The sequence below is a fragment of the Vipera berus genome, assembly GCF_964194415.1.
Source record: "Vipera berus genome assembly, chromosome: 3".
Lineage (NCBI taxonomy): Eukaryota > Metazoa > Chordata > Lepidosauria > Squamata > Viperidae > Vipera > Vipera berus.
Window position 1 is genome coordinate 118,127,365 of NC_138204.1, and position 25,527 is coordinate 118,152,891.

General features: G+C 41.3%; 1 protein-coding gene across 1 annotated transcript; it reads left to right on the plus strand.

Annotated features, from left to right (window-relative positions):
* Window positions 1–1,997: 1,997 nt before the first annotated feature.
* On the plus strand, window positions 1,998–25,291 carry LOC308665785 (mitotic-spindle organizing protein 2A-like). Its single transcript, XM_081324006.1, has 4 exons — window positions 1,998–2,221; window positions 8,646–8,764; window positions 16,920–17,108; window positions 22,840–25,291. Exons 1-4 carry the CDS (start codon window positions 2,085–2,087, stop codon window positions 22,980–22,982), a joined length of 588 nt encoding a protein of 195 aa, XP_081180132.1. The 5' UTR covers window positions 1,998–2,084; the 3' UTR covers window positions 22,983–25,291.
* Window positions 25,292–25,527: the final 236 nt, after the last annotated feature.

Below are 25,527 nucleotides of genomic sequence, written 5' to 3' on the forward strand. Positions count from 1 at the left end.
TCTTGAAGGAGAATGCACTCTTTTAAGCTAGTTCCCTCAGCAACTTGTCTTTTCTGTCTCCTTGTTTGATAAATGTATGGAGGAGGGAAAATATGGGAGGGGGGTGTTCAAATTCTTACTTCAGAAGGAAGGAGATGGGAATGACAAAGAGGGAGGGAGGGAAACAGGAAGGCAGAGATGAGGCACGGAGATTGGAATGAAAGGGAGGGTCTGAAGGAAGTCCTGCCTTAGCACTTGGCCACCAGCAGCCCTGCCATTGACTTTGATTGTCAAAACTTTGCAAAAGGGGATCACATGACCCTGGGACGCTGTAACCATCATAAATATTAATCAGTTGCCAAGCATCCAAATATAAATCACATGATCCTGGGAATACTGCAACGGTCATACGTGTGAAAAATGGTCATAAGTCACTTCAGTGCCATTGTAACTTTGAACAGTCATTAAGCAAATTGTTGTAAGTCAAGGATTACCTGTACTTTATCACTTTTTTCCTTTTTTTTGGTCATCAGGTTTTTGACACCTTGCTAGGTGGTAGTCAAATATTGCCATATCCTAAAAGTGGTACAATCAGTGAAAAGTTGAAAAACCCTGTCCTAGACCTCTCTCAGTTATTGCTGTTGAGCCAGGTCCCTCCCCTGCTACACTGTACCTATGCATTGACTTTAAAACTGAATTTCATTTTGTTAGATAGGGCCCAGTCTGACAAGATCTTTCTGGATCTTCACCCTATCTTCTGAGATGTTGGCTATTCCTGCCAGCTTGTTCTTGTCTGCAAACAATCCAAGCATCTAAATCAGACATGTCAAACACAAGGCCCGGGGGCCGGATGCGGCCCGTGAAGTGGTTTCATGTGGCCCGTGAAGCCATCCTGGAAACAGTGAGGGAACGGCCCCCACTGCCTTGGCCCTGGCCCAGAGACCCTCCTTCTGCCAGAGACCCTCAGATCTGTCCCCACTCCTGCCCGGGCCCCCATAGGCACCCTTGATGCGAATGATGTAGAGCTGGCCACGCCCACCCAGTAGGCCATACGCACTCTAGCCACGCCCACCCAGTAGGCCACGCCCAGCCTGGCCATACCCACCCGGCCCCCTGAGGGTAACCGCAATGCTGATGCGGCCCTCAATGAAATTGAGTTTGACACCCCTGATCTAAATTGTTTGGATAAGCATGATACACTGGATATAAAAGACCAGCACGCAAACAAGGTCAACAAGTAATCGATTGGAGTTGTAATTAGGAGAAAAATATTACTGAACTCATTGAGCTTCTGTCTAACCAAATATGCGTTTGATTCAGCAGCAGGATGTCTCCCACTTAACAACTTTTATTAAAACCACAGACTTTGGTTTTCAAGGGAAACTACTGTAAATTTTAGCCTAGGGACTTTGTCAGCTTAGAAACTAAATTAGTATTTGAACCAGATATCTCATTACCTTTAACTTTGTTCTTTTAACTTATTTTAAATAGTACGCCCTGGCGTCAACCTCAACTTTTCTCACTCTTGGGTGCAACCACACTGTGCTTTATCAAAGTAAAGAAGTATTTTTTGACTTCCCAGGAAAATCAACTACAAAGTGCAAAAAGAATTTCAAGGGTTTCATTAAGAGCCTAAGTGCACGAAGCTCTTCAGACCCAGTGGTAGGTGGAGAGGACACAAAATGAGAGGAGAGGGCATGGTCTGAAAATGGAGCGCTTCACGTTGCTATTTTTTCCCCCTTTCATTTGCTACCATCGATCATGTCCCGTTTATGAGTGAAAAGCAGACGCCGAAAGGAGAAAAGTCCAACTTCAGAGTACCGAATGAGAAAATCGACAGTTTAGATCAGGGGTCTTCAAACTTGGCCGTTTTACGACTTGTGGACTTCAACTCCCAGAATTCCTCAGCCAGACACGCTGGCTGAGGAACTCTGGGAGTTGAAGTCCACAAGTCATAAAAGGGCCAAGTTTGAAGACCCGTGGTTTAGATCTACCGGCTTTCCGAGAAACTACGAGTCCCTGAGTTCCTCGTTAAATTCCCGAGATGCTTTGCCCGCGGAAGTGAACATGAGGCCGGAGGGCGCCTCTGGGATATCGGGTCGGTGATGGAGACGGCAGGGTTACCGAAGGGGGGCACGGCTGTTGGATCGCGAGCTCGGCGGAAGCTTCTTACGGGGGAAGAAGAGGAACTCTTCGAACTTGCGCAGGCTGCGGGGAGCGGCATTGACCCGGAAGTGTTTAGGTGAGTGAGCGGAGGTTGAGGTCTTGCAAGCTTGTGGCCATTGCTTATTGGGAACTGTAAAGGCGTTAGGGCAGGGGTAGGCAACCTCGGCTCTTTTATGACTCATGGACTTCAACTCCCAGAATTCCTGAGCCAGCATGGCTGGCTCAGGAATTCTGGGAGTTGAAGTCCATGAGTCATAAAAGAGCCGAGGTTGCCTACCCCTGCGTTAGGGTATTTCACCCGCTTTTCTTCCCCTCCGCAAAGAAATAGATGGAAGATAGTGACGGGACGCTTCTTCGCCCAATGAGATTATAGTTGCCTAAAGCATTTAATTTGTTTTCTTTGTAGATAATAACACTCAACCCTCTTGAAGAGGTGTGTCTATTTAAGTTTTGCCTGCAATTTTAACCCTAGCCCAGGGGTAGGCAACCTCGGCACTTTTATGACTCATGGACTTCAACTCCCAGAATTCCTGAGTCAGCGTAGCTGAGTCAGCGTAGCTGACTCAGGAATTCTGGGAGTTGAAGTCCATGAGTCATAAAAGAGCCGAGGTTGCCTGCCCCTGCCCTACCGTGTATAATAAGTTCCTATTTCTTAGACTACAATTTAATATATAGTTTGGGGGTAATAAAAACTGATAAGAGTTGTACAGGGCCCAGCTAGTAATATGATGGTGTTATTAGTGAACTGAAGGTGAGGGTCAGTTAGATTAACAGAATAACAGTTGGAAGGGGCCTTGGAGGTCTTCTAGTCCAACCTGCTCAAGCAGGAGACCTTATGGATGTCCAGTCTCTTTTTACAAGCCTCCAATGATGGAGCGTCCACAACTTCTGAAGGCAAGCCGTTCCACTGGTTAATTGTTCTCACTGTCAGGAAATTTCTCCTTAGCATTAGGCTGGCTCTTTCCATGATTAGTTTCTATCCATTTCTTCTTGTCCTGCCTTCAGGTGCTTTGGAAAATAGGTTGACCCCCGCTTTTTTGTGGCAGCCCCTCAAATATTGGAACACTGCTATCATGTCACCCCCTAGTCCAGGGGTAGGCAACCTCGGTTCTTTTATGACTCATGGACTTCAACTCCCAGAATTCCTGAGCCAGCCATGTTGAAGTCCATGAGTCATAAAAGAGCCGAGGTTGCCTACCCCTGCCCTAGTCCTTCTTTTCACTGGACTAGACATATCAAATTCCTGCAACCATTCTTCATATGTTTTAGCCTCCAGCCCCCTAATCATCTTAGTTGCTCTTTTCTGCACTCTTTCCAGACTCTCAACAACTTTTTTTTATATTGTGGTATTTATTTTCTCTCTCCTAAGTGTAAAATCTTATTTTTTTCATCATTGAATTTCATTTTGTTAGATAGGGGCCAGTGTTCTAGTCTGTCAAGATCCTTCTGGATCTTCATCCTATCTTTCTGAGGTGTGGGCTATTCCCACCAGCTTGTTCTTGTCTACAAATTTGACGAGTTCCCTTTCTAAATTGTTTATGAAGATATTGCAGAGTACTGAGCCTAAGACAAGTATCTTTAGGTATCCCACTGCATAATTTCCTCCATGTAGATGTAGTTCCATTGAGGACTACATGTTGAGTGCAGTCAATTAATTGCAAATCTATCTGGTGGTGATGCTGTTTAACCCACATTTTTCTATCTTATCGAGTAGTAGATTGTGGTCTACTTTATCAAATGCCTTACTGAAGTGCAAGTAAATTATGTCCATAGCATTTCACTGTCAAAGAATGTGGTAAGATTTGTCTGGCATGATCTATTTCCGACAAACCCATGTTGGTTCTGGTTGTAACTTTATTTGCCTCTACTGTAGGTGTTCGTTGTTTGACAGTCTTTTCCAGGATCTTCCCATCTATCGGTGTCAGGCTGATTGGCTTATAGAGAATTATGTCAGCTCTTTTCCAGTTCTCTGGTAGTTCCCCAGTTCTCCAGAACTTTGAAAGATATGATTCAGTGATTCTAAGATCACATGCCAGTTTCTTTAGAACTCTAGGGTGTAATCCATCTGGTCCTGGTGATTTGATCTATGGTGCACAGGTGTTCTATTACTATTTTCTTGCCTATTTTAATTTGTATTCCTAATCTTTTGCAGTTCTGCTTTTGGTAGGTTGGACTATTTTTCTCTCTTGTGTGAAAACAGATACAAAGAATGAATTAAGTAGCTTTGCTTTCTCCCTGCCACCTTTCACTTCCTTGCCATCTTCTCCCATTAGTGGCTCAATTGTTTCCTTGCCTTTTTAAAATATATTTTGAAAGAATTTTTTCATCAGTTTTGACATTTATTGCAAGTCTTACTTCATTCTGAGACTTAGCTTTCCTGACTTCATCTTTGCAGATTCGGGCTATCTGTTGGTATTCTGCCTTATTTATGTGCTCCTCTTTCCATTTTTTTTATACTTATCCTTTTTGTCTTTCAGTTTATCAGAGAATGCTTTATGCAACCATGCTGGTTTCTTCTTGGATTTCTTATGTTTCTTTTTCAGTGGTATTATAGTGGACTAGGTTTTCATCCATGGAATCCTTCCCAAGCTCTCTCTAAATTTGTTGAAATCAGTTCTTTTAAAGTCTAAGACATTAGTTTGATTTTATTATATTGCTTGTGTCTGCATTATATTGAATTCCAATATGACATGGTACCTCTCACCCAGAGTTCCTGGAACTTCAACCCCCTCTATCATTTCACCTCTGTTAGTAAGAATTAAGTCCAGTGTAGCTGACCTTCTGGTTCCCTCCTCTATGTTTTGGATGACAAAGTTATTAACTAGGCTCATAAGGAACCTGTTCAATCTCCCACCTGCTGCAGAATTTGTCTCCCAGTTGATGTCAGGATAGTTAAAGTCCCCCATTACTATTGTGATGTGTTTCCTACATACATTAGTTAACTGATTAGCAAAAGCTTCATCTCTTTCTTCTGCTTGGTTGGATGGCCTGTGCTAGACATCTATGGCAATGTCATTCTTTTTTCCTTTTCTCGGAATCTCGGTGAATATTTTGACTTTTATGTTGAATCTGTATATTGCACAAATCATACCTCAGCTTTGGCAACAGATTGTGCTTGTCTTCATTATTGATGCTGTTATGATATACAGACAGATCAATTTGATTCCACATATTTTAATGCAAATGATACCATTTTGAAATAACATCTTTTTCTAATGATTTAATTCACAAGAACTATGTACATATTTTCAGACAGAACCAATGAGCTCACGCAATTACCAAGTTTAAAAATTTCTCTGAAAGAAAAATTCTCTTGATTTTTCATCCTTTTTATATACAATCTGCCTGAAAATGTATACATAAATTATAGAATGAAAAAGATGGATACAAATATTAGTGCTGCATTTCAGCTTCAAAAGAAAAAAGGCATTTTGAGGCACATAAGTGGCATCTGTTGCAACTCAAATAAAACTTTTTTCCTGAGGTCACATTGGTACTATGGAAACAAAGGATCAGCGTTTTGGGGAAAGAGGTAATTTAAAGAGTTGTTGAGTATTACCTGAATGATCCTATGTGTTCTGAAGCACCTTTGACCTTTATTATCCAAAACAGTGAACAATAAATCTTCACATTGCAGATTTAGACATCAGTTTAAGGATGAATATATGCGAGTTTGCATTACTGCCAGTGTATTGCTCGGCCAAGGCATAGTCACTGCTTACACAAACTTACTACAATCAATATATAAAAAAACAATGGTGACAATTTGTCTTAATGATCTTAAAGTGGAAATCAACATAGAACAAGGTGCGCGCCCCAAAATTGCCACGAGGCCATGGATGAGAGCTTCAGAGGCTTGGAAAATGCAATTTGGCGCCCTCCCCACGGCCGATCCGGGTGGCATAAGCATTTGCCAAGCCTTTGGAGCTTGCATCCATGGTCTTGCGGTGATTTTGGGGCGCACAAGCGGCCCAATCCGCACTGTGGAGGCCTGGAAATGCTTTTGCCTGGATCTAGGGCTGCAGAGTGATTTTGTGCACCCCCCACGGCCGATCTGGGCGGCATAAGTGTTTGCCAAGCCTCCGGAGCTCGCATCCATGGCCTCGCGTCGATTTTGGAGCGCGCAAGCGGCCCGATCCGTGCTCTGGAGGCCTGGAAAATGCTTCTGCTGCCTGGATCTAGGGCTGTAGAGCGATTTTGCGCACCTCCGATGGCGGATCCGGTTGGCAGAAGCATTTTCCAGGCCTCTGGAGCCCGGATCGGACTGCTGGCGCATCCCAAAACCCCCACAGCCATGGATGCGAGTCCAGAGGCTTGGAAAACGTTTCTGCCGCCCAGATTGGCATGAGTTGCAATTAAAAGATAGTTTTAAAGATACAGGTACTCCTCACTTCCCTTTAAGATCATCTATTCCTCCACCCACTTCAGTATGATCTCTTGCTCCATCACTGGAGGCTTTTAAGTAGAGATTGGATATTCCTTTGTCTGGAATGGTATACGTCCCCTGCTTGAGCAGGGGCTTGGACTAAAGACCTCAAAGGTCTCTTCCAACACTCTTTGAGATAAGCGCTACTAACCTCTCCCCCTCCCCTCATCCCTTCCTGGGCACAGAGAAAGGAAGGGAAGGAAACAGGAAGAAAGAAAGGGAAGGAAAGAAGGAAGGAGTTGGGAATGAAAAGGAGGGAGGCAGGGAAGGAGGGGAGGGAGGGAGGAAGGAAGGAGATTGGAATAAGAGGGAGGGAGGGTCTGAGGGAAGTCCTGCCTTAGCACTTGGCCACCAGCAGCCCTGTTGCCCTTTCGCCATCCCCTGATGGTCTCCCATCCTATTGCTGAGGATGCTTTGGTTACAAAGCCAGGTCTCCCTCACGTGGAGAGGGAGTGGGCCTCCCTCTGACCCACGCACTTTGCCCTCCTGCACCCACCATGAGCAACCTTGCCAAGGAGAGTGAGCACAGAAGCAGTAGCCTTGAGGAGGAGGTAAATGCAGCTGGGCATCCCCTCGAGGAAGTGTGGCTAGGATAGGCAGGGCTGTGGGGTCCTGGTGCTGTGGGAGCTCAAGGGCCGGGCTGGGCGCTTGACCTCCGTTGCACAGGGCTCCAGGTAGTCTGTGCCACCGTCCAGGGGTCCCCTGTATGGCCTGAGGATCAGTGAGGTTCCTCCAGGGGACCATGCCCCAGCGCTCGCCCTGGTACCACCACCCCAGGTGCCAGAGATCCTCAGGTCCGCCCCAGTCCTGCCCAGGTCTGCACAAGTGCCCCTGACGCAAGTGACGTTAAGATGGCCACACCCACCCAGTAGGCCATACCCATGCCAGCCATGCCCACCCAGTGGGCCACGCCCACCCAGTGGGCCACGCCCACCCAGCATCCAACGATAAATAAGTGGGGTTTGGGTTGCAGTTTGGGCACTCAGTCTCTGAAAGGTTCGCCATCACTCTTACAGCTCATTCTGTGCAGAGGAGTGTGATTTAATGGTAATTTCAGTTGGATTTTTATTAAAACTGTGAAATCATAGCTCTGTCTTTTACTTTTCATCACAAACTTGTAAGTGCAACACCTGTTTTCAAGTAATTTTTAAAATCAAGATCTCTAGTCCCAGTGAGGGGGCAAAATGAGTTCCCATTGATTTTATATTGTAAACATGGGGTTATAGCTGTGAAAGAGTTCAATATCCATAACCCTACTTCATGATGTTATATCAAAGATAAAGAGAAGCTATTTTAAAGGAGTGAATGATATTTCACAAGGACGTTGTGATTGAATGGATAGCTTATGCTTTCACTGGAGAGAATTTCAATCATAAATTACATAAAGGAACCCAAATTCTATACTTGTCAGCACACATGTATTACATATTAAAGGTAATGGAGATTTGCTACTATGTTGAGCATAGAAACCATTGAGCTATTTGGTTTCTGCAGGGTACAGTATATGTCAACTAAATAAAATGGGAATGGTAGAAGCTTGTTCTCTTCTATTTTTGTGAGAAAGGGTTAAAGTATGTGTGTTCAGCAGCCCTGAGTAAAACCTTCAGTTCCTGGCAAGCAGACACAGTCAGTCTAGAAAGAGTAATTGCTGCATAATCAATGCTCCTATGGAAGAACAAGAATCCAAGACTATAAACTTATACTATTCTGATGTAGCAGCAGGTACAGAAATAAATCAAAACAGCGTAAGTCAATCTCAGATATAGTTTAAACTAGATTCAGATTGATTGGTAGTGGAAAGGCTGGTTACCTCTGAAAATCCTCAAATACATTATTGCCTGAAATAAAACTTGAACTGGAACGGATTCTCTTGTTTCTATATTTTTGGGGTGGGGCTCCCAAACATGTATGTATTTGAGTCATGGAGTACTGTAGTCCATCAGTTCTTTTAAACACTTGTTAATTTTACTTAACGACCCAGAAACAATGGATTTCGGGTACTGTAATCAAGAAATCCTGTTTGCAAATAATAAATGAAAATATTACATTCTTAACATTTATTTTCTCTCCTTAGGATTCTGCTGGATCTTTTACGCATGAATGTGGCACCTTTGGCTGTCTTTCAGATGTTGCGTTCTATGTGTGCTGGGCAGAGATTAGTTAGTACTGAGGCTCTTCCTGATACAGTACGAGGTCAGTGGTTCTCCTGTTTGTTGAGACGCATGTATTAGGATGCTTCAGAGTCAGGGTTTGGTCTAAGGCAGGAAATGAGCAGCAGTGACATGATTACTTTGGATCTTTGGAAGATTACCTACACAATAGTTTGATAATTTTCTATTTGACAAACATTCTGCAGACACAATAGAGTTATGCTAATTTTTTAATGTCTTGATATTCTTGATCTGAGGCAACGTTCTAGAATTACTAAGTGTTAGGCTTTTAATGTCTGTATTTTTCGAACAGTTCACTTTGTGTAGTTGGAATTAAAATTTACAAAATATTGTTGTTGCTTTTGCTTTATTTGTTTCTTCAGTCTCTTCTGGTATCCACCAACAATATAAGTTGCATTCATTTCTTGAAAAATAACACATCAAAATGTATGCTTTTTAAAAAAAAGTTAAATCCCAGTTTACTGCATTTTTAAGCTCCGCATGGTGTTATTTTTCCAAGTAACTTATCATTAGAAGCATATAGAACAGTCATATGTTGTATCAGATCATTGAATTATCCATCTGAGTATTATCTTTGCTGATTGCTTCAACTGTGCCAGAGTTTGGACCTAATATTTTCTGAGCCAAAAACTGGGGTTGTTCCTTCTACAGTATGTACAAAGTATATAGTGCTATACTTTGTATATATTGACCTGGCATGTTTTCAATTAAATATAACAACAGAAGTAGTGCAGTGTTATAGTTTATGTTGCTTTCACTCTAAAAATTGATCAGGCTTTCTGGAGTAAGCTTTTCTAATTTAAATAATAGCTGTTTCATTAATATGCAGCCATAAACTTCTGTTGCATTACAGGTGGTTCTTTGTAAGTATGACTCAGGACAACATAATCTTGCTACTGTTTCTCTGCAGTTCACTCTGTGTTCTGTTCAGCAATGAAAAATATTGCCTGTTTCGTTTTAGAATTGCAGCTGCTAACTATCGTGTGTTAGGGGAAAACAGCACGTTTGAATAGTTAATTAATATCAAGGTTACCTTGGTTGTTAACCTAAGCTTCTTCAGAGCATTTGTAACAATAATTGTCCTTGGCACTGCATATATCATCCAATACTTCTATAGCTTCTAGCTTAGTGTCAATCACTAGAAGAGCAGCAAGGCAACCTGATCAAATGGAGGTTTTAAACAGCAAAAACCTAACTTAATGGTAGAAAGTGTACGGTTCTAGGGTGAATTTTTCAAGTATTAAAACTGAACAGGAGAAAGTATGAAGAGCAGTAGAAGACCAATTTATCAACGGGGAATTAGCTTGCAAGAATGGAAGTTGATGAAAAAATAGGCTCTACTGTGTGTTGTGTTCTCTTTCATGGCTCTTCTCAGTTACATTATGAGCATTTGTGTTAGCCCTTGTGTAGAATTCTCGGTGCTCTCTGAGCTTGGTTGTTTGCTTGCAGTTGTTGCATTATCCAACTTATCACTACAAGCGCTAGCTGACTAATGAAATCTTTGCAAGCAAACAGCCAAGCTCAGAGAGCATTGAGAATTCCACAATTCAGCCCTGATATTCTCTTCTATTAGTCTTTGTGTCTTGATTTTTCTGGCAACATGAGATTATCTCCCTGAATGTCAACATTCCTAGTAAGATCTTACATAACACTGTTGAATTTATTCTGAGGGGATTTTTTCCCTAATACTGGGAAATCTCTGATGTCCCATCTATGAGACTTAAATAATATTAAAATTGAATTTTGACCATATGTCATATTATTCACCTACTCCCTGTTCTTATATAACCCTCCTCACTCCACACTCCAGTCCTATTTTTTTCCAAGTTGTAAAAGCACTATAGGTCTAAAAAGATGGACTGAGTTGTAATAAAACCTCATGTTGAATTCATACATCAAAAATGATTGTCTTTCAAGAAAACTTGGTTAAGCAAACTGGCTTAGGATAACATGCAAAATCAGTGTGTCCTTTCTGATAGCGGAGGATACTGCTACTGCTCTTACTAGGTTGTTCCTTGCTGTAAGAAACCTCTGAATTAAATTAAGGGCACATCAGTACATCTAAGAAGGCAAACATTTTTATTCATGAAAAATCTTTTGAGGGAGGGAAGAGTTTGAAAAGCAAGTGTAAGAGAAGTTTTAACCCTTTTCTTGCTATTTCTCCATTCTACCATTCGCCCCAGACCACCCTATCACGTAAGATAAAAAGAAAATCACCTCCCAGTTTAGTTTTTATTGGTGACTTGCAGAAATACGCACCTTCAGTTTTCTAGGTATGATAGAAAGAGACTTGGCACTACATTTTTTTTAAAAAAAAAATCCCAGTCAAGATAGTTCATGTATTACTCCTCAAAAGTGTGCCTGGAGAGTTGAGTAGAAAATAGTTAAGTATCTCCTTAACTGTCCCCAAAGTGTTTTTTTCCAAGAGGCAACTAGACTTTGTTTTTCCTTGAAGATGTTTTGCTTCTCATCCTTAACTGGTGAGTTACCGGTAACTTATCCTTCTTATCCTTAACTCATTCTTCTGCCTCCTTAACTGATTATCCACTCTAAACTGTGGCCCCACACTTAACAGTAACATTTAGTATTCAGTTACATTCTTTTTTTTAATAAATGTTTTATTAATTTTCTATTTTCACAAAACAAGTGCTCCATAGACAACGTGATGACTGAGTCCATGGGTGATTCTGTGGTACATGTAAGCTTCTTCCAACTAAGTCCAATATTAAACCCGCCAGTACAGCCTCTCTTCTTCTGGCAATAACCATTTTCCCGCACTAAGCAAATACAATTCTTGTTATTGTTTGTAAACATACAATTGCCTATCAACATTTGATACATTTTTCTAATAGTGTTAATAATATCAGTTTAGAATATCTTTATTAAACAAAGCATACCTTAATTGCATTTGCACTCAATTTCCACTTATTTAATCCGTATCCTATTGTTGCTTTTTTCAGTTTTAATTTCCCATCCATGTTCAAAGTATCCCAATCATTTAAAATTTCAAAACAAGTTATATTTGGGCAACCAAAAGCATCCCTTATTCAAAGTTCTTAGCATACTCTTATTTCCCTTTTCATACCAAGATACAACATTCTGATTACAAATCCTAACTATCTAGTTATAATAATACTTCTGTTTCTAAAAATCTATTCTTAACCATATTCAAACCTCTAATTAATAATATAGCATCCCCTCTAATAGGTCAAAGCTTCTGTTTCCTTCAATCTTGCTCTAGCTTTCTTTCTGTGTCAACTAACTTTCCAAGTCAGTGCATTTGGATCATCAAATAATTCTTTCTCTGTTTTTGTATATATTATTTGAAACAAGAGAAACAATTTGGTTAAAGTGTTTTTGGAAGAGCTAGCCTGTTGATATTCATTAAACCACCTCCCTCCTTCTCCCGTTCCGCACAGTTCTGTTAACGACTTTATCTTCCATTCCATCAGCTCTCCTTCCTTGTCATCCAGTATGTACTGAAACCTTAGTTTATAAAATGTCTTTTCCATTTCCAATATTATCATTGTGTCTTCTGAGTTTTCATTTATCTGAGTCTGGTCATTAGTTTCTTCCTTTAGATCATCAATGTTTGTGTCAGCATTCTCTAGTTTTCCTTCTATTTTCTGGGTTGCTGGTTCCTTCTCTGTAGTTGTTTTCTAAGTTTGTAAATTTACATTAGAAAATTGTTCTTTTATCTCCTTTGTGTTATTTTTAATTTGCTTATCAGCTAAAGTAATTGGTTTTTGTATTAATTTCAACATGGAGAGAATTTCTTTCTGTGTTTCATCAGTATTTTCTTGGTGATATGGCAAGTTAAGGCTAGTGGGAACAGATGTTAAAGATGGTGTTTTACTATTTAAAACTGAGTATGAATCATCCATTTTATTTTTTTTAAGTAGCCTTTATAAATTTATCCAATCAACTGTTCCTGAATCTCCCCACAGCAGATATAAGTAAAATTCAATTTTTTCTGTCCAGTAAGAAATATATCCTTTCTGTCCAGGGAGAAAAAAAGAACCATTGAAGGTTGTTTAACAATCAAGATTTATAATGCAAAGTGTTCCATGTGTTTCTTCCACAAGAAAATAAATCCACAATACAGTTCTGAAAGTCAGTATTTATGTTCAAAATTCAGACAGGCCAAATTTAGAATATTTGTTATCTCTGCCACAGAGATAAGCATCCCCCAAGCCTGTTCCTTTTTTCTCAACTGCATTTCTCAATAGTGAAAGCTTCCAAAGCCAGCCAAAGTCTTATGTAGTTCTGGGCTTTGAGCCAGGTTTATTTTAGGCATAAATAAGTTGTAGTGCTGCAATTCGCCACTAGATGTCATCAACACCGCTTTCCAGTTTTTAGATCCAAAATTTATATTGTAAACTTTTTAAGTTTTTTTTAAAGGTCTTAAAAACACTTTTAGTCCGCAAATTTTCAAGCTGTATGTATAGATTAATTCCAAATAAGTCTTACAGCTTTTGCCATTTTCCCCAAGTAATTAATTTGCCGGTTTTCTTTTCTGATGGAATGGGGCGGAAATTCCCTTTCCCTCTTTCATGGGGGGGAATGCTTTGGGCAGATTTTCAGGAAGAGGTCTTTAAATCATAAAGAAAGGATCAGGTCTCACCCAGTTTCATCTATGTTGCTGTAAAGTTGCTTGGTAGTGCTTGTTGACTTCCATTGTCAGCAGCTTCGGACTGGCTACATGAATGCAGCGTCTTTCCCCCGCCAGTTTGGAGGGCTTCCTTGGATCAAATGGGAGGGCTTCCGCGCCCCTCCCCACAATCAACGAGAGTCCCCTCCTTGCTTGCTGCCTCTATGGGGCAACTTTTGACCCTTTCCAGGGTCCCCCAGCAGGGCAAAACCAAACGCAAAAGATGGAGCCCCTTCTTTCTGCATCTGCATCGCCGTGAAGTCAAAACTGGAAGTCAGTATTCAGTTACATTCTTCTTGTAAATCATTCTTCTTTGCAATTCACGAGGGGCTGCTCTACTGAGTTCAGTACAACAGCTTACATAGGTATTGGATTGTGATTTTTATCATCCTTAGCCAGTGGTACAGAACATAGAACAATAGGGTTGGAGTGGACCTTGGAGGTCTTCTAGTCCAGCCCCCTGTTGAAGCAAGGGACCCTATACCATTCTGGATAAATAGCTGTCCAATCTCTTCTTGAAAACCTCCAGTGCTGGAGCAACCAGAACTTCTGGAGGCAAGCCATACCACTGATTAATTGTTCTCTGTCAGGAAATTTCTGTTTAGGTCTGAGTTGGATCTCTCTTTAAAGATATTCCACCCATTATTTCTTGTCCTGCCCTAAGGTTCTTTGGAGAATAGGTTGAGCCTCTCCTCCTCTGTGGCAGCCCCCTCAAATACTGGAAGACTGCTATCATATAATCCCTAATCCTCTTCATTAGACTAGACATACCTAGTTCCCTCAATCATTCATTATATGATTCATCCTCCAGACCCCTTATCATCTTTGTTGCTCTTCTCTGTATTCTTTCTAGAGTCTCAACATCTTTTTTGTATTGTGCTGACCAGAAGTGGATATAGTATTACAAGTATGGTCTCACCTGTGCAATATAAAGCATTACTAACACTTCACATCATCTTGATTCTACCCCTCTGTTGATGCAACTAGGACTGCATTAGTTTTTTTGGCAGCTGCAGCAAACTGCTGGCTCATACTTAAGTGTATCTACTAGGACACCTAGATCTCTCTTACAATTGCTACTGTTGAGCCAGATACCACCTATTCTATATCTGTGCATTTGGTTTACCTTACCTATGTGTAGGACCTTACTTTTTTCACCAATGAATTGCATTTTGCTGGATAGGGCCCAATGTTTAAGTCTGCCAAGATCCTCCTAAATCTTGAGTCCATCGTCTAAAATATTAGTTATTCCCACCAGTTTGGTGTTGTCTGAAAATTTGATGTTCCCCTTCTCATCTCGATCATTTATGAAGACGTTGAAGAGTACAGCCCTAAGACAGAACCTTATGGTACTCTTCATGTAGATGTAATTCCATTGAGGACTACTTGCTGAGTGCTACTTGGAGGTGTTGTAGTTCAAAGAGGGCAATGCATTAGATTTCATTCAGTCTTGGAAAATCATGAAAAAACTGTAATGCTATCAGAAATTGGAAACAACTGCTAATGAATCTATGGATTTTTGAAAGTACACAACGACAGTGATACTGTTGTGGTAATGAAATAGAATATATTTAAATTTCCCATACTTATTGATAAGGTCTGAATTGCAATTGCTATTGTTGCTCATAAATTTAGCTTAAAGAGGTATTCTGATGCTCCTTAGATTTTATCTGCTATTTAATAATAATTAATTTTAGATGACGCGTCCGGCCTATGGGCCGGCAGAGTGACACCCCTGTGCTAGGGTTACCTGCCATTGACTTTAAGCTGGTTGCATTTGAATAAAACACTTTCTAAGAGAGTTTATTGTATTACAGATGGAAGTTTAGTTCTGCCACCTATAACTTCAACTGAGTTTTTAATCATGTAGTATATCAATTAAACGCAGTTTGGTGTAGTGGTTCAGGCATCAGGCTGTAAACCAAGGGAACCATGGAGTTCTAATCCCACCTTAGACATAAAGCCAGCTGGGTGACCTTGGGCCACACTGAACAAGTGCAATTCCTGTTTCTTTGCTTATTTCAATAGAAGAACAGAATCAAGAAAAAAAAGTATCAAAGATAAATAAGGGGGGGGCGGAATTAAAAGCAATGTAAGATAGAATAAAAAAATGAAGAACATTTATTTAGTGCTGCAGACTTCAGAAAAATATTGAAATGCTTCATAAAAACCACCAAGAGTTTTTGGATTGTGACAGGATTGAAATACAGTAAATAAATTCAAGCAAATATTCAATAATTAAAAACAATAGGCAGTATAATATGAATCATGTCAGAATAAAAAATTAACAAATGTTCCTTTATATTCTAAATCCTATCCTTATTTAGCAAATCAAACAAAAGCTATTATTGTAAAGCTTCCTGCTAAGAGAAACCTCACATCCGTATGTAGAACTGTAATCTATGGATGGTTTCTAAGCTGAATTAAATTCTGTATCAGACTTGATTCTCAAATGTAAGATTATTTCTGACATTGAAATATACTTCCATATTTTAGGTTGCCATTCTTCATAGAGACATTTATTTGCAAGGACACTTTCTGTTGCTTTCTTTTCTTCAACTAGTTATATCAAAATATATAAGAGAGCAGTTTTCAAGTTATGCATGCAAGAGTTACTGTCGTATAAGAATCTTTCCCACTAATCAGAACCAGTAAAATAAAATAATTGGCTGCAACTGTTGTTGCTACAAAAAACTAACACTTCTGTTCAGGCATTATGTGCTTCAAAGCTTCTTTGAATTTCATTAATTCATTTATATTTCTTTTACTAAACAGCATTTAAGCATTTACTGTGAATTTGTCTATGAAGAGAAAAAGCTAGTTTAAAAGCTTTAAGTAAACTGTCCTTACCTTCATGTTGTAATTATTTAAAAAAAAATTCCAAGGGGATGTTATTTTACACTACTGCATTTAATCAAAACAAAGCAGTATGATTAGTTTATGAAGTATAGAGACATTTAAATTGCTGTACTATTTATGGTTCAGTGTACTTGTAATGTGCGCTAAGTGTTCTGGGGCTCTGTTAGATTTGGAAGAGATTGACTGTGCTAAGATTGTAGCAATAGAGCCAGGACATTTCCTTTCCCTGAGCTGTGTAGGCTAAATTCTAGCCTCATTGCATATACCGTAGAATAGAACTTTACTGATAGTGCTCTTATTGTATAATATACAATTAAGGATGGCTTTGAAATACATACATTAAAGATCTTTTACAAAAATTAATATTACACAGTGTCTTTATTTGTGGCATCCCCAAATTATTTTGAAAATGAAACAATTAAACCTAATAGAGCAGCTAGCTCCCATTTTCTCCTAAATACTTCAAGCTGTTTAGAATTGTATGTGGATCTACAGTTTTTCAATCTAGGAGCTGCATGTGTGTAAAACAACAAACCCCAAAAAAGCAATATTACTACTTGGTGTGTAATAGCATTTAAAGTATGTAAAATATAGATTCACTTGTTTATTTTTGTGTCTGTAGCCTTGTGGTGTTTCTAATTTGTTTCTGTGTCTCTCTTTGAATTAGAGCCCCCAATTGTGTCTGCCAAGGCCAGTAAAATCCCTGCGCCACTCTTACTTTCCTCTGTCCTTCGACCTCCACGAATAAGAGTCCCTAAGGCTGCGGTCTACGGTTCTGCTGCAGCTTGCTCGCCTCTCTCTCAAGGTCCCCCTGGCTCTTTCCAGTTTTCTTGCTGCCTGTTCTCTCCTTTTGCAGGTTGTTATCTACTGGGTTTTAGGGCAGTCTTGAGAAAGGAAAGTGACTCTCTTGCCTTCAGATTTGAAAAAGTTCTTACTTGGACTAAGAACTCTTGATTTCAGCAGAATTTGCTTCCGAGTAAACGTACTCATTACTTTAAGTTTACACATTCTGAACACCGTGCAAACGATATTCATTTCATTCTAGTGATTTTTTCAGTCCTGGATATCATGGTTCAACTGAAAGGTTGGGGGGAGCCCATTATATTTTTTTTATCAAGTGTATTATTAATATGCAGACTGTTTCGAATGTGAAACAACAGCTTTTTAGAGTTTAAAGCAGATTGTTTAGAATAGTACCAAACTTCTGTTAAGGTTGGAATAGCCTTGGAATGCTTTTGGTAAGGTGGGAACAGGTGTTGAGAATTTCAGCTCCAAAATGGGGGTTCTTTTAGGTCAAAACATTTTAAATTTTAAATGTTTGTACATCACTAGTACATGCCTCCAAATATATCGTCTTTGCAGCACTGCAACCTTGTGAATTATGACTGAAAGTTCCTTGTGTTTTCTGAAAGGAGTTTTACAACCACCCATATCTGTAGCACCAAGTAGGAAATGGCATGCAGATTGAGCATAGCTCATTTGGATCATACTGTTGCTATTGCAACATTTAGGTCAAGTATAGAATACCGTATATACTTGAGTATAAGCCGACTCGAGTATAAGCCGAGACCCCCAATTTCACCCCCAAAAACTGGAAAAAGTTATTGACTCGAGTATAAGCCGATCCGCCGTTCTGCAAGCCTCTGCCGCCAGCAGAGGCTCGATCCGCCATTTTGAAAGCCTGAATACACAGGAATACCCTGTGTGGCCGCGGCTCTCGGGGAAGCCCTGGCTGTCCGCTTCCTCGCTCCACGCTGCCATTCGGGGCCCGCGCGTTCCCCGGGCAAATCGCGGCGCCCAGCAGGCGAGGAAACACGCCCGCTCCAGTCGCCCCCCCTTCCCTCAGGAGACGCGAAGCAAGTGACCGCCCAGAGCTTACCGAGGACTTGCGCGCGGCCGAGGCTTCGGTGCTTTCAGGATCGCGCGCACCTCTCCCAAGCCGCCGCCGTCCGGAGACCTGCCGAAGTTTGGGGAGGTTTGGGGAGGTGCGCGCGCAGCGGAAAGAAGCAGGCAGGCAGGGCGCGGAGGAACGGAGACCTGCCGACGTTTGGGGAGGTTTGGGCGCCTCCCCAAACCTCCCCAAACGTCGGCAGGTCTCCGTTCCTCCTGCCGACGTTTGGGGAGGTTTGGGCGCCTCCCCAAACCTCCCCAAACGTCGGCAGGTCTCCGTTCCTCCGCGCAGACCTGCCGACGTTTGGGGAGGTTTGGGCGCCTCCCCAAACCTCCCCAAACGTCGGCAGGTCTCCGTTCCTCCTGCCGACGTTTGGGGAGGTTTGGGCGCCTCCCCAAACCTCCCCAAACGTCGGCAGGTCTCCGTTCCTCCGCGCAGACCTGCCGACGTTTGGGGAGGTTTGGGCGCCTCCCCAAACCTCCCCAAACGTCGGCAGGTCTCCGTTCCTCCGCGCAGACCTGCCGACGTTTGGGGAGGTTTGGGCGCCTCCCCAAACCTCCCCAAACGTCGGCAGGTCTCCGTTCCTCCGCGCAGACCTGCCGATGTTTGGGGAGGTTTGGGCGCCTCCCCAAACCTCCCCAAACGTCGGCAGGTCTCCGTTCCTCCTGCCGACGTTTGGGGAGGTTTGGGCGCCTCCCCAAACCTCCCCAAACGTTGGCAGGTCTCCGTTCCTCCGCGCAGACCTGCCGACGTTTGGGGAGGTTTGGGCGCCTCCCCAAACCTCCCCAAACGTCGGCAGGTCTCCGTTCCTCCTGCCGACGTTTGGGGAGGTTTGGGCGCCTCCCCAAACCTCGGCAGGTCTCCGTTCCTCCTGCCGACGTTTGGGGAGGTTTGGGCGCCTCCCCAAACCTCCCCAAACATCGGCAGGAGGAACGGAGACCTGCCGACGTTTGGGGAGGTTTGGGGAGGCGCCCAAACCTCCCCAAACGTCGGCAGGTCTGCGCGGAGGAACGGAGACCTGCCGACGTTTGGGGAGGCGCCCAAACCTCCCCAAACGTCGGCAGGAGGAACAGAGACCTGCCGACGTTTGGGGAGGTTTGGGGAGGCGCCCAAACCTCCCCAAACGTCGGCAGGTCTGCGCGGAGGAACGGAGACCTGCCGACGTTTGGGGAGGCGCCCAAACCTCCCCAAACGTCGGCAGGTCTGCGCAGAGGAACGGAGACCTGCCGACGTTTGGGGAGGAACGGAGACCTGCCGACGTTTGGGGAGGTTTGGGGAGGCGCCCAAACCTCCCCAAACGTCGGCAGGTCTGCGCGGAGGAACGGAGACCTGCCGACGTTTGGGGAGGTTTGGGGAGGCGCCCAAACCTCCCCAAACGTCGGCAGGTCTGCGCGGAGGAACGGAGACCTGCCGACGTTTGGGGAGGTTTGGGGAGGCGCCCAAACCTCCCCAAACGTCGGCAGGAGGAACGGAGACCTGCCGACGTTTGGGGAGGTTTGGGGAGGCGCCCAAACCTCCCCAAACGTCGGCAGGTCTCCGTTCCTCCGCGCCCTGCCTGCCTGCTTCTTTCCGCTGCGGAAAGAAGCAGGCAGGCAAGGCGTGGAGGTCCGGAGACCTGCCGACGTTTGGGGAGGTTTGGGGAGGTGCGCGTGCACCTCCCCAAACCTCCCCAAACTTCGGCAGGTCTCCGGATGGCGGTGGCTTGGGAGAGGTGCGCGCGATCCCGGAAGCACCAAAGCCTCGGCCGCGCACAAGTCCTCGGTAAGTTTTTTTGTTGACTGGAGTATAAGCCGAAGTGGAATTTTTCAGCCCAAAAAGTGGGCTGAAAAATTCGGCTTGTACTCAAGTATATACGGTATTTTTTATCTATCTGGCACTGTAAATCCCTCCAGTCATTTGAAAATGTTTAAATATATACTGTATTAAACTTTTGGTTGAAGAATCTATTTCATCTAGCACATTAAGTTGCAAGATATTATAATTTTGTGGCAGAGTTATTTTTCTAAGATATTTGTTCTATGTCTCTTCTTCCATCAACATGTTCAACCTTCATAAAGTTTTTTGCATTAAGATATTATGTTGATCCTTGACATTCAGCATTGTGACTCGTATGCTTTGTGACACCTGAATGGGATATTCTTAATCAATTTGGGGCACATTTTACAACACACATTTAGTGGAATACCCTATTTTAAATATAAACATATGTGGCGTTCACTTTTTATTCCCAAAATATTAGTTTATACTTTTCTGAGAAACATTCTCTACCCTATCTCATTTTGTCATTGTTCCACCAACTACTCCAGTTAGCAAATTTCTGGAGCTTCTAAGTTTCTTCTGCAAGCAGAAGACAATGCAGCAGCTTCTACAGATGACAAATATCTGGGACAGAAAATGTTTTTTAGGAATCACACCAGTGTGAACTATCCTTTCTAAATCTCCATGGAGAACACTGATTTAAATCCTTGCCCTAAGATTATTGTATCTGAGGAAAGTTTTGTTTGCATCTGAGGATAGTGAAAGGTTTCCTTCAGCTTTTCCTTCATTCATTTTTGGTAAGGTAACTGGCAATTTTGTGTCTGTACAGAAGAGAATGGTGGATCCAGTAAATTATTAATGTACTTTCTCTGATTTAGTGGATCGTATAATAAGTGTGAGATATCTGGAAGAAGTCTGAAAAGAAACATTTCTTCAAAATGTTGATTCTTTTGGAAAGGATCAGTCGTTGCTGTGAAACATAGATTTGTGGGACTGGATTTTAAAAAATTTAACGAAAAAGGTTCAAAGATCTAGTCCAACATTATTAAAAATTTTGGTGAAATTAAACACTTTCCTGTCATACATGACAGAAGTGACCCCGTAAGCTCTAACTTCCATTAGAGAGAGTGTGTAAAAAATGTATTATTTCTGTCCATGTCCTTACTTTCAAAGCCAGAAGCCAGAATTGGCTTGTAAAAGTGCTATTTTCTGCTACATTCTTCCATTTCCTCGTGTTAGTGCTGGTAACCATCTATGGTGGCCAGTGCTGACATAGTTACATAAGGCATACATCAAGGACAGATACTTTCAAAGATGCATTGAACAATAAAATTAATATGGCTTAAAATTAATTGATGGAATAATTCAGATATATTTGGATGCCAACAAGCTCTGTGATACTATTTAAGAATATCATTTTTGTTAGAGTGCTTTGAGTACAGATTCATTAAATATTATAAAAGCCAAGGGCTTTGAACATCTTCATGTCATTGACAGAAAGAAACACCATCTTGTTTCTTTTACTGTTAATTCTTAAACTGGAAATCAGGGTTCTAAGCCATGAACTATTGCAACATTGTGAAGATTCCAAACCATTACTAGAATAACATTTGAGCTTAACAAAATGTTAGTTTTGTGACTTTTATGGAAAAGAACATTTCTTGAAGTTGGGCCCACAGGGAAAAATTGGCACATTTATCAAAGGGGAACCAAAATTTGTACCCATTAAGAATTAAAATGTACCTTTTAGTCTTTGACTAAAGATGTTCTGATTGTAAACTTATTTATATGGATTAGTCTTCTTTACATCAACTAGAGGATTTTGGAGTTTGGGTAGCAGTATTATTTTACAAAGTAATTTTCCCTACATAAAAAACAACCACCACCTCTAGTACTACATGCTGCTCTTAACAAAATAGTTTGGTTGTGGAGCAGTCGGGTTAGGCTACACTGCTAAAATACATAATTCATTTTTATTTCAAGAATACAAAGCACATTTTGTGAGTGGGGAGAAATTCATTAGAAGTCTTCAAAGAGAGAGTGAATCATCATCTGTCAGAGATGCTTTAGTGCAGCCTGCACTGAGCAGGTGATTGGACTGCAGTAATGATTTCTGTGGTCTCTTCCAATTCTGTGATTCTGCAGATTTATAAGAAAAGGATAGAATTTGGAAAAAGTTGAAAGACGTTGTGTTCATTTTCATGTTGCTCAACAGTTGCAGGGAATATGTGAGGGTCCAGAACAAGAAGTTTGATTATGCTATTAGCTAGTTCTTGTTTTCAGCAGTGAGTCTCAGGAAAACAGATCTGATAAGCAGTGATTTGGATAATTCAGCTACTCCAGACCCTTAACAGTAGCTGAATTATCCAAATCACTGCTTATCAGATCTGTTTTCCTGAGACTCACTGCTGAAAACAAGAACTAGCTAATAGCATAATCAAACTTCATATATATATTTAGGGATGCAGTGGCTCAGTGGGTTAGGATGCTGAGCTTGTCGATCAGAAGGTCGGCAGTTTGGCGGGTCGAATCCCGAGTGCCGCATAACAGAGTGAGTGCCTGTTACTCGTCCCAGCTTCTGCCAACCTAGCAGTTCGAAAGCACGTAAAAATGCAAGTAGAAAAATAGGGACCACTACGGTGGGAAGGTAACAGCGTTCCGTGCGCCTTTGGCATCTAGTCATGCCGGCCACATGACCACGGAGACGTCCTCGGACAAGCGCTGGCTCTTCGGCTTTGAAACGGAGATGAGCACCGGCCCCTAGTCGGAAACGACTAGCACGACTACCTTAGTATATTTTTAGTCTTTTATATTGTGATCTTATAGCTTGTTAGATTTACATCCCTAGATACATTTCAAAATTGTTTAAAATATTCCAGCAATCCTAAGAGTTGATAGGTTGGTCATAATAAATATCTGAGCCTTTCTTTTCCTCCAGGGAGAACCAGAACCATTTCTGCAACAACTGGGAACCAACCTGTGTCTGATCATAGCAACCGAGAAGGATCTGGTCAGCGTGTACCACGGCAGCCAAGTGCCAGCAGGCTGCAGAAGACTGGGTGTCCTGTGAAAAATACATAGATATTTAGAAAAGGGTTAAAAAATTATTCTGATGTTACAAATAGCCAAACACTGCTCATTCCAGGAAAGCCAATGACTAGAATGCTATGTAAAGTTCTAACTATTAAAGAATATAATGAACCTGTCCAAATTAATTTATTGTTCAGTTTAACCATCAGGCAGAACATAATATACAGTATATTCTGTATTTCTCATATTGCTATTTATGATTACATGTAGCTTTGTTACTTGTTTTCTGTTTGGGGGGAATTTCCTTTTTGAAATTAAGATTTTTTTAAAAATCACTTAACTTGTCTCCTAGGGAATCCATGAGCTTATTCACAGAGCATTTTTGGCAGTACAGGTGGTCCTTGATTTATGACCACAATTAAGCCCAAAATTTCTGTTGCTAAGTGAGACAATTGTTAAGTGAATTTTGCCCCATTTTATGACCTTTCTTGCCACAGTTGTTAAGTGAATCACTGCAGTTATGAAGTTAGTAAAATGGTTGGTAAATGAACCTGGCTCCCCCAGATTCATCAGAAGGTCACAAACAGTGATCACATAACCTCAGAAAACTGCAGCCGTCATAAATATGAACCAGTTGCCAAGCATCCGAATTTTGATCATGTGATCATGGGGAGGCTGCAGCAGTCATAAGTGTGAAAAACCGTCCTAAGTCCCTTTTTCCAGTGCTGTTCTGACTTTGAATGGTCACTAAATGAATTGTTGTAAGTCAAGAACTACCTGTAGTACAGAAGTGATTTGCATTGCCTTCTTCCATAAATGAATGAATGAATGAAATAAAATCTCTCTCTCTCTCCAGTCAAGCCTATGGCTCTGGGATTTTCTGATGGTTTTTCATGCAAATAGTAATCAGATCTGACCCTGCATAGTTTTTCCAAGATCAGCCAAAGCTGGGTGGATACTGCTACTCAGCTTGGCTTTAAAACACACATGCCATCTTTCACCCAATAGGCAGCCATCCCTAAACCTTGAAGTTTTATACAAATGTTTTTGGGAATAAATTCAGTAAGAATTGGGGTTATTTCAGTCTGCTATTGTATTCCTGGAACAAATTCATTAACAAATACAGAGCAAAGATGCAAATGCAATTCTAAGCACAGTTAGTCTCTTAAACATGCTAAAGGACCATTCAGGAGCACTAATTAGAGAGAAAATAATTTTGTAGTCAAAGTATTCTTCAAGAAAGGTAGTGACTGGAGGTTCAGAACAAAATAAGGCTGGCAATGACTTTATCCTTAATATAGAGCTGCATAAATTTGAACAGCATTTGTTGAGAAACAACAGCAGGAGAGTCCTATACATGCTTATCACAGTTGTATAACTGGTGTGATTTCTGTAGTATTACATCTGTCCCTCACATAGCTCACTAACAGTTTTCCATTTTTGATATAAAAATGGAGAACTGTGCAGTTCTTAAATAATTTTTGTATTCCATATAAAAGCTTTCCTTCAGTACTTCTCTCTGACGTTTGATGTGATTGGGGAAGGTTTAAATTTGGCTACAGTAGGATAGGCATTTGGAGAACTGAGGTGATTATGAGAGTTAGATAAAACAGAGCAAGGAGTTTAAAAAAACACAAAAGATTGCAGAAAAAAATGTCTGTAAGAGATAGTGTAAAGAAACTAATCAGTTTGTGGCATATTTTGAACTATTGCCTACATTCCTCGCCATCATCTGTAGAAAGAACTGCTTCCCTGTATTCTTCAGTAATGTGAAAGCCCTATTTCTAATATCTTGAGCCATCTTGTTTCCCCAGCAGCTTCAGCAATATTTTATCTGCTGCCCTGACCTCTTCCCTAAATTTCCTCTGCAGCCTTTCACCTGAATTTAAAGTAGTATCCGTTGGCACATTACATTCTGGGAGGCAGTTCCTCACCGCAATTGTCCCCTCTTGCACTGCTATTTTGTAAGTGTATATTATACACTTAAACAAAGTAATAAAATGAACTATTTTTTTTACCTTGGATGCCTCTCTACACTAGCTGACAGCTGTACTAAATGAGTGTTTTCTTTGCCTGGAGATACAAGATATTTAAATGACAATGTTTGTTTGCTCATAGAAAGATGTATGCTTACAGGGCAAAATTTCACTTCACTTTGTGGCAGCCTTAAATATTATTTTGGTGCCCAGAATTTTGTTTGTCATTTGATCAACATAAATGATTATCAATCAAAGTGGAAGGCAAGGAATTGAGAAATGTGCAACTTGCTTAATTAATTATAACAGTATGTGTGTGTGTGTGTGTAATTTTTTTTGGATTGCTAACAAAGAATTAAAGGGAGGTATTCTAAAATGCTTAACAAATACTTTATATATATATATATATATATATATATATATATATATATATATATATATATATATATATATATATGTGTGTGTGTGTGTGTGTGTGTGTGTGTGTGTGTGCGCGCGCGCATGCGTGTGTGTGTGCACGCGTGCGCACGCACGTATGTGTGTGTATATATATATATGTATGTACATATATATGTATGTGTGTGTATAGGTAAAGGTTCCCCCGCACATGCGTGCTAGTC

Bases quoted from the DNA above. Each gene is read 5' to 3' on its own strand.
- LOC308665785 (XM_081324006.1), top strand. From the start codon at position 2,085: ATGGAGACGGCAGGGTTACCGAAGGGGGGCACGGCTGTTGGATCGCGA. The intron at 8,765-16,919 runs GTCAGTGGTTCT...TCTTTGAATTAG, and splicing joins TCTTCCTGATACAGTACGAG to AGCCCCCAATTGTGTCTGCC. The intron at 17,109-22,839 runs GTTGTTATCTAC...CTTTTCCTCCAG, and splicing joins CCTGTTCTCTCCTTTTGCAG to GGAGAACCAGAACCATTTCT.